Source organism: Lithobates pipiens, unplaced genomic scaffold (assembly GCF_037356315.1).
Source record: "Lithobates pipiens isolate NorthernLeopardFrog02 unplaced genomic scaffold, aLitPip1_a1.2 Scaffold_16, whole genome shotgun sequence".
Lineage (NCBI taxonomy): Eukaryota > Metazoa > Chordata > Amphibia > Anura > Ranidae > Lithobates > Lithobates pipiens.
In genome coordinates, this window is record NW_027507748.1 from 269,762,672 (window position 1) to 269,774,715 (window position 12,044).

Genomic DNA, 12,044 nt, shown 5'->3' on the forward strand with positions numbered 1-12,044 from the left:
ATATATATATATATATATATATATATATATATATATATATATATAATATTTGGGGGTTCCAAGTAATTTTCTAGCAAAAAAAAAAACAGTTTTAAACATGTAAACGCCAAATCTGAAAAAGAGGCCTGGTCCTTAAGTGGTTAAGCGCTACACCTGTACTTTTTTTATTCATTTTGTTGACCATTCAGCATTATTGTGCGAGCAGCTTTACTTAATGTATCATTTTCATTTTTTCACTAAGTGCAACAGATACAAATCTTTTAATGCTCTCCCTGTGCCTGCGTGGGTTTTCTCCAGGTACTCCTGTTTCCTCCCACATTTCAAAGACATGCTGGTAGGTTAATTGGCTCTTCTCTAAATAGGCCCTAGTATGTGTATGTATGACTGAGTTAGGGACCTTAGATTGTAAGCTCCTTGAGGGCAGGGACTGATGTGAATGTATAATATATGTAAAGCTCTGTATAAATTGACTGTGCTATACAAGTACCTGTAATAAATAAATAAATGTAATAGGAGAAACAAACTGATAAAGCATCCTTTCATATTCAACCCATACCATGCTGAAACTGCGTTTCCACCTTTAAATACTGACGAAGCAAATCCATAACTACAGCTTTCATGTGGCCTCGATTGCCGCTGCGGTATCTGACATGAAGGAAAAAATTATTCTTTTAAGGCAAAAATGCAAAGGATAGAAAGGTTTCAGAAATACCGTACAAAAATTAAGGCAATTACAAAACATAGTTTTCATTCAATATTTAAAAGTCACCTATTTCACACAGTTGTCAATGCTAGACAAAAAATATATTAAAGGGTCTGTCTAGCATCAGTGCAAATACAGTTCAGTTTTTGGGTAGTTAGTAAAGTAAAATGTCCACAAGCTTTTTACATATTTAGGAGACCCCAGAGGTAACATGTGCTACCCCCAAACATGTGATCGTCATGTTTGGCTTCTTCAGGACCCAGACAAAGATCAAACTATGTAAATAGTAAAACTATGTAAAACGATGCAACTATGTAACAAATAAATAGGTGAGCTGAAGGGGTGTGACATTTGTAAGGTAGGGATACATGCAGGAGGCAGCATGTAGATGTACATTAATACTGTGCCATTAGTTTATACTGGGCGAGTGGTGGATTTAAATCCACATTAACACTTTAAGGCATAGTGAGCTTATCGTATCTTGGCTGGTCTGCAGATAATCAATAAAGAAAGCATTTAATATTATATAAATACACACACAGTATACTGTATAGAATTGATCTGATGTAAAACGTTGCTGGAGCATTGTGTGTTGACCTGTGAGTGTAGTTATTGTGTTACTAAACCCACAACAGTAAAATCAGTCTGCGTATGCAGTAAAGCATGCTTGTTATACTTAATGTGGAACCCAAGGGGTTAATCCTCTGCGATGTGTATAAATGTGCGACTCTGTCTCTCTGATCCTCCTCTTCTTTAACTGACTCCAACCCATCTCCTGATAGAACAGAGCATTAGGAGTCAGGCTGCACATGCTCAGTTTGGTGTGTATTGTTAGAGGGTTTTTTTTTTCTTTGGAGAGTGCATGTGATCAGCACAGGGCCAATCAGCACTGTTCAGACAGAGGATCAGGGGAAAATGAAAGCGCCTCCTACGAGCTTTAACCAAACACTGATAAAAAAAAGTCACAAGACTGCTATATACTGGTGATGAGAAAAGGTATTTAGCCGTTTATATTTACTAAAACTATTCCCTTTCAATAGCCTGTGTACTATGGGGAACCAGATATAGTGAATGCATGGTCCTGGGTTTAGTAACATTTTAAAATGCAGTTTTAGGGCTGTGTTGGCTGTAACACGGAGTTATAGGATCTAGAGTAAACAAATATGTGTGTGTGTGTGTGTGTGTGTGTGTGTGTGTGTGTGTGTGTGTGTGTGTGTGTGTGCGCAAGCATTGGTCTGAGGTTTAAGAAATGTTTACATAAGAAAAGAAAAAGGTGCTGAAAAACAAAACAACAAAAAAAAACTGTAATTTCCCAATACATAACCTCAAAGGGCACACTGTTACACATTGCTTTTCATGGGATGTGCCCTCTCCCATCCAATCAACAATGCGACCTCAGTGATTCTGGGAAATGAAAGCTGTCTGGAACAGTTGGGATAAAAATAAATTCCTTTTCATGTTTCAAAAATCAAAACCAACAAATGATGTTGAAATCTGAAAAAATAAGCAGGCATCCGAACTCCTTGAACCAAAACTCTGGTCATGCAAGAATGCTTATACCCCTGGGCTGCTCTGTTAAGGTCTCACCTTTGCACTAGTTGCACAATGCTCTGTGTGTTCATGAAGAAAACCTCACGTTCAGATTTACGGTTCAATGTAGCTGCATGACTGTCCAGTATATTTGCTATCTAAACAAGAAACAAAACAATAAAAAAGGTATTTTTAACCAGCATGCACTTTTATTCCTACTAACAGTATGTATTACAAGATTGTGCTTCATATTTGCCACATTTATTAAAGGCTGTTACCGAATTCTGGAGTTATCAAAATCTTTTTATGGTGGGTTTAATAAATGTAACTTGTTGCTTGCATAAAGACACCTCCAATCAATGGGGCACAACAAATACTGGTATGAGTATTACTAAGCAATGGTCTTCTTCCAGAAGTTAAAGCTGAACTCCAGGCTACAGATGGCAATACACAGATCCAATTTTGTCAGATTCATATTGAAATGGCCAAAACATGTTTCGTAGGTGGCCCTGTTGGCACCACCTGGCTGGAATTTTCAAAGGAGTTGGTTTTGTCGATGGAGGTGGGCGGAAAATTGTCAGCTGAACAGGGCTCACATCCATTGGGTGCAGGACTTGTTTGGGTATTCTGACAGCCACGGGTGTTGTCAGAATACAGAAGCCCATATTGCCGATTCTTCTTTCCACTCTATTTAGCGTGAATGGAGGAATCGAGTGGTTTTCTCTTGCTCAGTCCCATGGATTTCCAGCTGTACCCTCGGCCTTGCAAAGTCCTACAAGCTCTTTTACATTACTGCAATTGATCGCTCTGATTGCACTGAATACTGCACTTATCCCAGTTTGCATTAGGAGCTATCAGAGAGAGCGAGCCTTATTTATTTTCGAGCTGGAGGACATGCACCATCATCTAGCATGCAGTCTCAATGTCCCTGGTTTACCAATTTCATTATTTGGTCTTCAATTCTTTCAATCATGGAGGCTCAGCATCACATGTGGGCTTTACCTAGGGCAGTCTGCATGCAAACGTCAACTCTTAGGCCGCGTACACACGGGCGGACTGTTCGCCCAACCTTGTCCGCTGAACAGTGTTTGGGCGGACAGTCCGCTCGTGTGTGGGGCTTCAGCGGACAGTTTCAGCGGACAGTTGGACGAACAAGGTCTTACGGAAATTCCGAAAAACTGTCCGCTGAAACAAGGTTTCAGCGGACTGTTCGCTCGTGTGTAGGCTTGTTCGGCCAACTAAGTCTCGCGCATGCTCAGAAAGGATTTCCACGCCGAAAGCTATAATGCAGTGTATAGGACGTCGTATTTTTCGTCCCGTCGTACGTGCCGTTCACGTCATCGCGCACGGTTTCAGCAAACTGTTCGTCCGTCGTGTGTGGCCATGTCCGTCCATGCTAAGTTTGAGCGGACTGTTTGCCGAAACTGTTGGACGGACAAAGTTGGGCGAACAGTCCGCGCGTGTGTACGCGGCCTTACAGATTGACATCCACCCAACAGGACATTTTGATATGTACATAACTCCTCCCAAGGGCCAGCCCACTGCTTTCATCTGGGCTGAGGGCTCTTTAGAGGAATCAAGGTGTTGTGATGTCTTCAGGAGGCAGCAACCACCTGGGCCCTCTCATGGTAGTGTTTTTGTATATCACCACAATCTGCTTAAGCAGACTTTTTATACTTTTTTTATGCATTTATACTTTTATTTCTTGTACTTTCTCTTTAGCCCTCTCCTTCCCACTTTCTTATCCCTTTCCTCTCCAGTGTACATCGAGATGCCCGAGCTCTTGGATCCCTGTTCAAACTAGGCTACGGTTGTTTTGATGCAATGCTTCTCCTTTGAATCTCTAGAATGGCTTCCTCAAAATTCACCATTATCTTACATAATGTACAGGACTTTAACTCTCCTCATAGACCTATGTGTACCTTTTACTTATTATACCTCCAGACATGCCATCATAGGCTTACAAGAAATCAGATTTTCTCTATCCCTAAAACTAAAGGTTTGCACTGTAACTACCCCCAAGTATTCCAATTAAGTTTCACTGAAAAAAAAAGGAGTATTGGTGGCATTTCACAAAAACACTCCATTCCCATGCTCCCTTGAAATAGCTGACCCCACTGGATGCAGCCTGATTTTACAAAGGAAAATCTTTAACATAGAAATAACAATTGTAAATGATTATGCTCTCAATACACACCAGACAAAATGTCCCCACCCCCATTAATGGCGAGTTATTTCATCACATAAATATGGACTTTAAGCCTCATGTGTGAGAATAACAGGATTCTTGGCGGGAAACTACACAGATCCTCCTCCACCTTTAGCCCATCTAACAATTCTAAGACACGTGCCCCTGCAATTTAGAAGACATATAGAGGGAGGGAGTTGAATCCCAAAGCTTGAGATTACAAATAATGTACTACTCTACAACCCATAACAGTTTCACACATATTGACCATTGTTTGTACACCAATCCTTTCTTTCAGATATTCTCAACCTCAAGATTTTAGCTACCCAAGCCTCCTCCCCAACAAGCCCACAAAGTTACCGCCAGGGGTTCTCTAATGCAACTTGCTGCACAAGGCTGAAAAACTGTTGCGGTGGTCCAGGCAAAAATATTACACCTGTGCTAATAAACCAGGTCCCATGTTAGCAAATTTACTTAATGTAATTACCGGATAACCCATCCACAAGCGTGGACAAAATTGACTTCAACCTTATCTACATTAACCTTCGGGTCTTTCCATTAAGATCTAGCAGTAACCCTAATAAACTCCCCTCTTCATCACAAACCATGCTAGACACAATGGAGGCCGAGATCACTATTCTGGAAGTCCACAAGGCAATCAAATCTCTTAAGAGGCAAAACATTTCAGGCCCTAATGGCTTCTCGACTACATATTCTTAAAAATTTGCAGACCACCTCACAGCACATCTGACTAATTTGTTAAATTACTTTTGCACAAGCTCAAACCTACACTGCTCCTCACTTAGAGCATACTGTATAGTGATGCTTACAAAACACAATTTTGCTTAATTAAATACCTAGCTAAGATCCTTGCAACCAGGATCAACACATTCTTACTCACCTTAATTCAAGAAGAGGATTTAACTGATGCATCAGAAACAAAATCCCTGGCACGTTGCTCCGCCCTGATATCCATAAAGCTTTTGAGTCCCTCTTGTGGGACTACAGTGCCTTGAAAAAGTATTCATACCCCTTGAAGTTTTCCACATTTTGTCATGTTACAACCAAAAACATAAATGCATTCTATTGGGATTTTATGTGATAGACCAACACAAAGTGGCACATAATTGTGAAGTGGAAGGAAAATGATAAATGGTTTTCAATTTTTTTTTACAAATAAATATGTGAAAAGTGTGGTATGCATTTGTATTCAGCCCCCCCCCGAGTCAATAATTTGTAGAACCACCTTTCGCTGCAATTACAGCTGCAAGCCTTTTTGGGGCTGTCTCTACCAGAGAGTGACATTTTTGCCCATTCTTCTTTGCAAAATAGCTCAAGCTATGTCAGATTGGATGGAGGGTGCCTGTGAACAGCAATTCTCAAGTCTTGCCACAGATTCTCAATTGGATTTAGGTCTGGATTGGGCCAGTCTAACATGAAAATGCTTTGATATAAACCACTCCATTGTAGTTCTGGTTGTATGTTTAGGGTTGTTGTCCTGCTGGAAGGTGAACCTCCACCCCAGTCTCAAGTCTTTTGCAGACTATAACAGGTTTTCTTCCAAGATTGCCCTGTATTTGGCTCCTTCCATCTTCCCATCAACTCTGAGCAGCTTCCCTGTCCCTGTTTAGTTTTGCGCCACACATATTGTTTTGCTTTTAGGCCAAAAAGTTCAATTTTGTTCTCAGCAGACCAGAGCACCTTCTTCCACATGTTTGCTGTGTCCCCCACATGGCTTCTCGCAAACTGCAAACAGGACTTCTTATGGCTTTCCTTTAGCAATGGCTTTCATCTTGCCACTCTTCCATAAAGGCCAGATTTGTGGAGTGCACGACTAGTTGTCCTGTGGACAGATTCTCCCACCTCAACTGTGGATCTCTGCAGCTTCTCCATGGGCCTCTTGGCTGCTTTTATGATTAATGCTCTCCTTCCCCGACCTGTCAGTTTATGTGGCCAGCCATGTCTTGGTAGGTTTTTCAGTTGTGCCATACTCTTTCCATTTTCAGATGATGGATTTAACAGTGCTCCGTGAGATGTTCAAAGCTTGGGATATTTTTTTTATAACCTAACCCTGCTTTACACTTCTCTATGTTATCCCTGATCTGCCTGGTGTGTTCCTTGGCCTTCGTGATAAGGTTTGTTCACTAATTTATCTAACAAACCTCTGAGGGCTTCACAGAACAGCAGTATTTATACCGGGATTAAATTACACACAGGTGGACTCTATTCACAAATTAGGTGACTTCTGAAGGTAATTGGTTCCACTATATGTTAGTTAGGGGTATAAGAGTAAAGGGGGCTAAATACAAATGCACGCCACACTTTTCACATATTTATTTGTAAAAAAAAATTTAACTATTTATCATTTTCCTTCCACTTCACAATTATGTGCCACTTTGTGTTGGTCTATCACATAAAATCCCAATAAAATACATTTACATTTTTGGTTGTAACATGACAAAATGCGGAACATTTCAAGGGGTTGAATACTTTAAGGCACTGTATATGTATTACACTTTAGACACAAATTGGGTTTTCAAATCCATTTCCTATCCTAGCTGAAAGCATATCATAAACCCCATTTTCTTCATTCTAGTTTTAGAACGTCTTGGCGTGCCTCATTAGATCTAATCCAGATAGTTGATGTGTTGATTTTGGACTTAATTCATTCAAAATAAGCTTGTTTCTGGATGACTTATTCTTAATTTTAGCTCAACCACATGCTACTTTACCCTTCTTATGCTCTACAATTAAAGCTGTTCTTCAACAGTTCTTTAAAAATTTAAAAAAGTAAGCAGCTACAAATAATATAGCTGCTGACTGTTAATCGGTGCTCACAGAAGCCTGCTCTTCAGCCGTCTTTGGGGTTTCCCTGGTCCTGCCATGTTTATTTTGGGAAGCCGGCTGTGACTGGTTATGGCTTCACAGCCTGGTTCCCACTGCAGAAGAGTGAGACACAATGCGCCATGTGAAAGGTGTTGCAGTTTTCTGGACCTGTGACATGACATGTCTCAGAAGGCTTCAGGGCAAGAGGAGGCTTCTGCTCGGATCGCCATGGTAATCTGACTGGAAGTAGGAGTCGGTATCTGTCAAAACCAGATATCCACTCCCCCCCCCCAAAAAAAAAATCTGGCCTTTCTCCTATTTTGATTACTTCAGAATTCATCTTACCTGCTCATATCACACTATTCACGCCACCAGCTAGACAACTTTTTTTTATGGGTCCCACTATCACCTATCATGGAAAATTAACGCCATCAAAAGGACAATCCTACCAAAGCTCCTTTATTTGTTCCATGTCATCCCAATTCCTATTCCCTCATACACCCTGTAATCCTTTCAGAATCATCTTGAATATGGACATGTGTGTTTTTTAAAAAGATATGTCTTTTTAGAGTTTAGTAATAAAAAGTGGTTTTATATATAAATAGTTATGCATTTTTCTTTTTGGGTTGCCTTCAAAATCCCATAAGAGGTTCTTTTTCCCATTCCTTTCAGAATCATGTCCTACAATTTAATTGGTTGAAAAAGAAAACAAAAAAACGAGTGTCGTGTTATACAATGTTCACATAAAAGGCAGAATGGTCTTAGGAGTCCCCAACTTTGTTAAATTGCCCCAATAGCTCCCTGTACGCCTTACAACAAGCTCCCTTGTGGGCTGACCTGTAGACGTTCTGCTGTTCATTTGTTGCTATTTGTTCACTTTCCTGGCTTCCATCCAGATTTAGGCCAGCTTCATGAGGTTTTTTATGCAACATACCCATATGATATGGGACTCCATTCAATTTGTCTGTAAATTAATTTAGCTGCATCCGCCACTCTTACCACTCCCAGGTAACCTATTGTACCTCCCAGGATTAGATTCTCCTGGTGCTTTCCACTGGTGACACCTCCACAAATTTAAATGTGCCCACTCTTTTATCAATGGTCATACTGTATATACTTGACAGAAATTAGACAAAAACATCATGCCCCAACCTCTAAACTCTGAACTATTGTTTCCTACAAATAAAACATTTTGCCATTATTCTTTAATAAAGATCTCACGTGTGGGTTATGATTTTTTAACATATCTGCTAACGTACGCCTCTCTCCCCTGAAGTGATATCCATCCTCTACTCTCGATTGAATAACTGACAAAAAAAAAAAAAAATCACATTAACGTTTCCAAGCAGGAAAGACCTTCAATATTCTATTTCTATATATAAACACAACTGAATCTGTATTCAAAACTATTGTGATATAGTACATGGTCCCATCATGCATAGAACATCTCCATCCATCTCTTGCTGGGAAGTGCTTTCGAGGCTGTTCAAAACCAGGAGATGTTTTGCATACCTGGCGGACCTGCCCCATGCTTGCATGGTTCTGGACCAAGGTTCTAAAGCTCCTACAAACCTTGTTTAATTGCCCCTTCCCTAAAAAAACCCTGACACCTCAAACCCCATGATCTCACTAAATCACAATTCAAACTGGCGACCTGCATTCTGTTAGTGGCAAAGCAGACTATTGCAAAAAACTGAAAAGGACAGTTCAACTACTTTGCGGAGGTTCACCAACGTGTTGATGCTTTCTTCATTAATGCAAAGCTCACCAGTATCCTATTAAACAAACAAAAAAGGTTCCACTTGGGTACCGCGCTATTGCAAAATGACGGCAATAGCGCGGACCCACATTTCCGGGACTACGTCTATTGACGTCATCCCGGATACGAGCGGCCTGCGCGCCCCCTGAGGGGCGCGCGCGGCGCGCTCTGTGATCGGCGAGTCCGTGAGACTCGCCTGATCACCGATCCGTGTAAGGGGTCGATCCCGACCCCTTATCACGTGATCAGCTGTCAGCCAATGACAGCTGATCATGTGATAAAACGGAGCCGGTAATCGGCTAGTATTCCTCCTCGCGCTGACAGCGCGAGGAGAAAAAAAAAAAGCAGATCGCCGGCGGCCGTGTTCGGGACATCAGTCCCGATCACGGCCAGCAATTTAAGCGGACACCTGCCCCCTGCCAGTGCCCACCTGCCACCCGCAGTGCCATCCTGAAATAAAGTAAGTGCCCCCCTGTCAGTGCCACCCAGCAGTGCCCATAGTGCCACCCAGCAGTGCCCACAGTGCCACCCAGCAGTGCCCACAGTGCCACCCACAGTGCCACCCAGCAGTGCCACCCACAGTGCCACCCAAAATCTGCCTCAAAGGTGCTGCACCCCAGTGCCGCCCATCAGTGCCGCCCATCAGTGCCCAGCAGTGCCGCCCATCAGTGCCCAGCAGTGCCACCTATCAGAGCCACCTATCAGTGCCACCTATCAGTGCCCATCAGTCCCATCTATCTGTGGTACCTATCAGTGCCCATCCGTGCCACCCATCCGTGCCACTTATCCGTGCCACCCATCCGTGCCATCTTATCTGTGCCCATCTTTGCCCATCAGTGCCACCTTATCTGTGCCCATCGGTGCCGCCTTATCTGTGCCTATTAGTGCCGCCTTAACTATGCCTATCAGTGCCCACCAGTGCAGCCTATCAGTGCCCACCAATGCAGCCCATCAGTGCCCACCAATGCAGCCCATCAGTGCCCACCAATGCAGCCCATCAGTGCCCACCAATGCAGCCCATCAGTGCCCACTAGTGATGGACGAACTTCCGACGGGACGTTTCGCGAAAGCGAAATGCGAACGGACCCAAACGTTCGCGAAACCGAACGTTCGCCGCGGGCCCCATTGACTTCAATGGGAGGCGAACTTTGCAAACCTTCATGTCGAATTTGCGGCCACGTGGTAATTATTAGGGGGTAAAACGTAGTCCCACCATCTGGACAATGACATAATACATGTATGAGGTGAATTTGGGATCGATAACTACAAGCATTTTTATTTTATTTGGGAAATTGTTCTAACAATTCAGGACTATGGAGCTAATGAAGGCAATGGAGGAGAGGGAAGGTCAGGGACCAGGGTAGGCAAAGAAGAGGGTGCAGGAGATGATCACCAGCAGCGTGACATACCGGAATGACACATGCACCGTGATAGAGGCATCTGACAGCAGCACCGTAATACAGAGCACTGACAGCAGCACCGTGACATACAGCGCTGACAGCAGCACCGTGACATACAGCGCTGACAGCAGCACCGTGACATACAGCGCTGACAGCAGCACCGTGACATACAGCGCTGACAGCAGCACCGTGACATACAGCGCTGACAGCAGCACCGTGACATACAGCGCTGACAGCAGCACCGTGACATACAGCGCTGACAGCAGCACCGTGACATACAGCGCTGACAGCAGCACCGTGACATACAGCGCTGACAGCAGCACCGTGACATACAGCGCTGACAGCAGCACCGTGACATACAGCACTGACAGCAGCACCGTAAGCAGCCCCAGGAGGAAGTCAGCACAGCACAGGGATGGTGTGATCCCCTCATAATAAGAACCCCCAGGAGGAAGTCAGCACAGCACAGGGATAGTGTGATCCCTTCATAATAAGAACCCCCAGGAGGAAGTCAGCACAGCACAGGGATATCATAAGCAGCCCCAGTAGAAATATGACACCGCTCAACCTCTTCAAAGAGGAGGGTAGGGGCATATAGTACGGTGTGCTTTTTTGGGTCAAGGAAGTGAGCCAAATGAATTAAGAAGGTCTGTGTGCTTGATTAAAAAAATAGTTTATAGACATATACATGGTCTACTGGTCACATGTGTTGAATTCCTCCGAGATCCATGCCTCATTCATTTTTAGAAATGTGAGGTAGTTAACACTGTGGTGAGCTAGGCGAGTACGCTTATCGGTCACAATCCCCCCTGCTGCGCTGAACGTCCTTTCGGACAGGACACTGGATGAGGGGCAAGCCAACAGTTCGATTGCAAATTGGGCAAGCTCTGGCCAGAGGTCAAGCCTGCCCACCCAGTAGTCTAGGGGTTCATCACTCCTCAGAGCGTCCACATCGGCCGTTAACCCAATGTAGTCGGACACCTGACGGTCTAGGCGTTCCCTGATGCTGGATCCGGATGACACCTGTCGATGGGTCGGCTGAAAGAATGACCTCATATCCGAAGTCACCAACACATCTTCAAACCGGCCTCTTCTTGCAGGCGCTGTTGGATTGGTACCCGCAAATCCTTCTCTGGGAGTGGGAATTGCTCCTCTGCCAGCGCACGCAAAAGCAGAATGCAGCATTTCTCGAAGCAAGGCCTGGAAGTGCTGCATTCTGACAGCCCTCTGCGACGGCGGTAACATTTCCGCCATTTTGTGTTTGTACCGGGGGTCTAAGTACGTTGCCACCCAGTACTGGTCCTTGACCCTCATGCTTTTTATACGGGGGTCCCTATTAAAACACTGGAGCATGAAGGCCCCCATTTGCACTAAAGTGGAAGCGGTGTGGTGGCCTGGCTCCTGCTCATCATCCAGGATAATGTCGTCCTCTTCATTCTCCTCTCCCCATCCTCGCACAACAGGGATCCCAGAAAGGTTTAAAGCATGCTCTTCTTGCTCCTGCTCATCCGCCCCGGCACCATCCTCCTCTGACTCCTCATCAGACTCCTGTTGTTGACTTGTCTCAGATAGAGTAGCCCCCCCTGGGAATTCATCCAGCATTGCGACTTCCTCATCTTCCCGCTCCTGCTCCTCCAC

General features: G+C 43.9%; 1 protein-coding gene across 2 annotated transcripts in view; it reads right to left on the reverse strand.

Annotated features, from left to right (window-relative positions):
- The window catches only part of ACACA (acetyl-CoA carboxylase alpha), a 480,408-nt gene that overhangs the window by 356,894 nt on the left and 111,470 nt on the right, over positions 1-12,044 (reverse strand). For both annotated transcript variants that reach the window (XM_077481395.1, XM_077481394.1), the window contains exons 22-23: positions 2,291-2,391; positions 557-645 (exon numbers count right to left, since the gene is read on the reverse strand). In XM_077481395.1, the coding sequence (XP_077337521.1) occupies positions 557-645; positions 2,291-2,391 (190 nt within the window). The remainder of the gene's footprint in view (positions 1-556; positions 646-2,290; positions 2,392-12,044) is intronic.